The sequence below is a fragment of the Halyomorpha halys genome, unplaced genomic scaffold, assembly GCF_000696795.3.
Source record: "Halyomorpha halys isolate HHAL.00 unplaced genomic scaffold, Hhal_1.1 Scaffold10.1, whole genome shotgun sequence".
Classification (NCBI taxonomy): Eukaryota; Metazoa; Arthropoda; class Insecta; order Hemiptera; family Pentatomidae; genus Halyomorpha; species Halyomorpha halys.
In genome coordinates, this window is record NW_027107501.1 from 1,222,310 (window position 1) to 1,226,409 (window position 4,100).

General features: G+C 27.8%; 2 protein-coding genes across 2 annotated transcripts in view; one reads left to right on the forward strand and one right to left on the reverse strand.

Annotated features, from left to right (window-relative positions):
* Positions 1–841, forward strand: part of lok (ovarian-specific serine/threonine-protein kinase loki) — a gene marked incomplete in the record, with an annotated part of 8,537 nt that extends 7,696 nt beyond the window's left edge. Inside the window, 1 exon segment of the mRNA XM_024361075.2 lies at positions 347–841. Within this exon segment, the coding sequence (XP_024216843.2) occupies positions 347–421 (75 nt within the window).
* Positions 842–1,083: 242 nt separating this feature from the next.
* LOC136795404 (DNA repair protein RAD51 homolog 4-like) lies at positions 1,084–1,906 on the reverse strand (the record flags this gene model as incomplete). Its single annotated transcript, XM_067045879.1, is given in 2 exon segments — positions 1,084–1,471; positions 1,723–1,906. Coding segments are annotated over 2 exon segments (486 nt in total), but the record flags the coding sequence as incomplete, so codon positions are not given.
* Positions 1,907–4,100: the final 2,194 nt, after the last annotated feature.

Consider the following 4,100-nt stretch of genomic DNA (forward strand, 5'->3'; position numbering starts at 1 on the left):
CAATGGTTTATTATTTTTATCCTATTTTTTCCAAAAGTGATTGACTTTTGCATTGTATCAATGGCTATCAGAGAAGATAATAATTTTATTTTTTCATTTCATTTTTGAAGATGGTTGTGGGTGTGGTCAGGAAATGAACAAACAAATATTTATTTGTGCCAATGTTTCAACCTGATATTCAGGTCTTTTATACTACAGATCCTATCCTCTATTAACCGGGTCATTTCTACCATAGGTAACAAATTTTACGAGATTTAAGTTCATTCAACTGAGCAAACTATATTTTCATTGAAACCACGCTCAGCATTATTAGTTTATTTGAATTAATTTCAATATTATATTTCAGGATGAAAGAATTACGCAGCGAATAGATGATATTGTTGGTATTATAGAAGATGCAAGAAAAAACAATGTAAACTAACTCATGGAAATACTGAGCATGTTGATCTGTTAGTACAAATTTAGAGTTCCTATTTCTATAGCGGTTGCGATGTAATAAGTGTTCAATTAATTAAATGAATTGGTCTGTGATATAATTAGCAAATAAGTTATAAATATTTCATTACATTAATTTGTTGGTCATAATATTTGTCTTTAATATAACACTGACATTTGATGATTTATTTAGTGTGCTAATTGACCTGTTAATGTATATAATGTGAAATACTTGGAATTTTTTTTTTAATTGTTGACTTTCTCAAATAATTGTTTATTAAAATATTCTTCAATAATGGCTAATTTTTGATGAATAATGTTAATCACCGATATTTTATAGCTCACTTTGTGGCCTGTAATTTTGTTGTAATAATATACTTAATTGTATAAGATAAATGTCATCAAGTTTTGTTGTTAGTGTGCCTTAGATGTATTTATTTTTTTTTATAAAATGAAAATGTAATATAAAGTATATAATTTTAACATTTTTTTTTCTTGTTAAAAGAAATTTAGTAAATAAATTATACTTTGTGGCTGTAAATTGTGTCATAGTAATATACTCAATTATGTAAGATAAATGTCATAATGTTTGTTGTTTGTGTGCTAAAATGTATTTAATTTTTTACTGTTTTTATAAAATGAAAATGTAATAAAGGGTATTCTACATTTTTACGATTTTTTTTCTTGTAAAAAGAAATTTAGTAAATAAATACATTTTCTAATAAATAATTTATTCATGAAACACCAGTTCTAGATATAGTTATTGTCGTGCTTGTATTTACTGCTAGGTAATCACTTTTCTGTACAATCATTCTTCTTTTGATAGCATCTGCATCACGAGTGATAATTATCCTTGTATTTGGAATATGTTGCCAGTATTTACCCATTAATGGTTTAACTTCTTGAATATTTGATCCTACATGGTCTTCTTCATTTTCATTAAATATAACTCCAAGGTTTGTAAGCACAACAACAATATTGTGTTCTGTAGCCATTTGTTTTAATTTGGCAGAGATATAATTAAGAAGGCTGATACCTAATATAAAAAATAAATGTTAAAACCCTTAGCAAGAGTGAATAATAACTTCTTAAATTTTTGTTATAACTATTTTAATTCAATTCCTGACTTTCTATCACTAGTGCAATGAAACCTGTCACAAAGCCATGAGCCGGACAGATATATTTGTCCCTCAAAGAGAGGAAGGGTGTCCACTGAGAAGGGGTATATATAAGTGTTTAATAAAAAATAAATACATACGTGTTACAATTATTGTATCAAATACGTACCCTTACTTGACGGAATGCCAATAAATGGAAGGTAAGGAACAGTTATAGAATCTATGATAAGTAGTTTATCCTTTCCTTTAATGCCTCTTTTTAAATTAGTATGAATTTTTTCCAAAACAGATATCAATTCGTAAATATTCTGAGAGGAATATACATTAATATGATCCAGAATATCATCCATTTCCTATGAAAAAAATTAAATAAATTTTATCTTTGCATTTATTTTGAATATTTGAAATAATTTGATATCTACTAAAACTGTCAAGTTAAATTATTAATTTTTGTTCGCCATATTTATTTTGGTGCTTTTCATAATTCCAAATGAAATTAAATGACAATTGTTTAAATACCAACTAAACGAGAACTATCTGAAAAACTTCATAAAAATATATTACAAATTAAAAATAATCTTAAGATGTAAACAAATACAAAGAATACAGCCAAATTGAATTAAATAAATTCAATTATATTTTAGGAGAAGATAATTTTAATAATTAAAACAAAATCCAGCACAAATTACAGTTAGTTTTTTCGAAGACAAGATTTGTGAATAACCTGTTATTGTAAATTTATTTATTCATTGGCGATATGATTCTTCAAGAACCTAAGTCACTCTAATAACATTCTTCCACTTTCTCTTGTCCTTATAAAGGATCCAACATGTTCTAATGCCCTTCTTTTTCAAACTTTCCTCAAGCATGATCCGTTTCTTCCACCAGGTCGGTCTTTGAGTTATTGTTTAGGAACTAATTCCCTGGCCATACCGTATACATGACCCAGGCATCTGATTTGGCTCCCTCTCACAATTGACACCAAATATAGTTTTGTGTACATCTAACACAATTCATTAGTGTGGATTCTCTATTGTCCATATTTACATACTAATACATTTGTACAAATTTACATACTAATACAATTGTACATATTTACATACTAAAGGCTTTCTGAGACCTTCAATATCACCCAGGTCTCAGAACTATAAGTGACAAAAGGTCATACAACTATTTCATACATTATCTTGATCCTGTGGGATAGGGCTCTTTTATAAGTCAAGATTTTTCTTGAGGTAAAGAAGCTTCTACTTATGGCAGCTATTTTTGTCAAATGAAACTATATATAATTGTTTTTACAACATATAAACACAAGGAATTGGATATGGTTGAGAACTAAGTTATTAAAGCTTGTAGAATCAAGTTTTATACAATCTTTTTAATGCTACAGCTTAATGACCAGAGTTTCCAAGATGCTCATGACAGAAGACCTACATAGGGCAAGGAGAGTGGGAAGACCTAGAACAAGGTGGCTGAACAGTGTTTGTGGACTCGAGAGACCTCCTATAAGTTCGGAATCGGACTACTGCAATTAGTGGAGGCGGCCAAGATCCATTGATGGGTTGTCATATCCCTTATTATTATTATCATCTTATAGTTACTATTTTTCATGATTGCTGAAATCAAAGAGGGATTCTTCTCATGAAACCCTGTAGAATATACCATACTATTAAGTAAAGGGCTAAGAAATATTTTAATGAAATAAAACAACGTACTCTTTAGAGTATCATAGCCTTTTTTTTCTACTTTTAAAAGTCTATTAATGGACTAAGAATATATGGTTAGCCTTAAGTTCTTTTTAATATTGTCTAAATATTCTACAGGTAATTAAGTTAGTATATTTTTAATTAGTTAAAATAAATACATAACAAAGATTTTTTTAATTTAAAAAAGAACGAAGCTAACTTAAAACTGTAAGACTTATATGTAATATTTGAAATAATTAATAAATTCAGGAAAATGGAATTGGAGTAATATTTAAGAAGGAAAATTTGTTCAACAATATTCTTAGTCAAATGCTTAAGAATTTAATAAAGACAGTAAAAGTGGGTTAGGAAAACTTTAATTTGGAATGTAGAACTTAATTTAGTAGGGGGGTGGAAATACTTTGAGGAAGGAGATAGGAAGTTTATTATATATACTTAATGTACCACAATATTATTGTTGACTAAAAAACAAAAAAAAAGGAAATAAAAACAATAGGTCTTCAAAATCATAATTAATAAATATTTTTGACGAAATCATAAATGAAATATATAAAATAATAAGAGCATAGGAGAAGTATATATAATCTCATCTCTTTATATATAGTCTTACCACTTCCCTCGAGACTGGTTTTATTTTTAAAATAAAATAAATTGTATCCATTTAAGTCTCACAACCTTTATTAATACTTAAATGTCCGATGTTTTAGCCAACCTGACCATACTCAAGGACAACCTTAATTATAACTTTACAGCCTCACATCCAACTATGAAAATTGTTTGCAGGCTATTCTGCCTAGGTTTAATAATTTTAGTCAAATTAACCTATTTTTTCTCTTTTTCA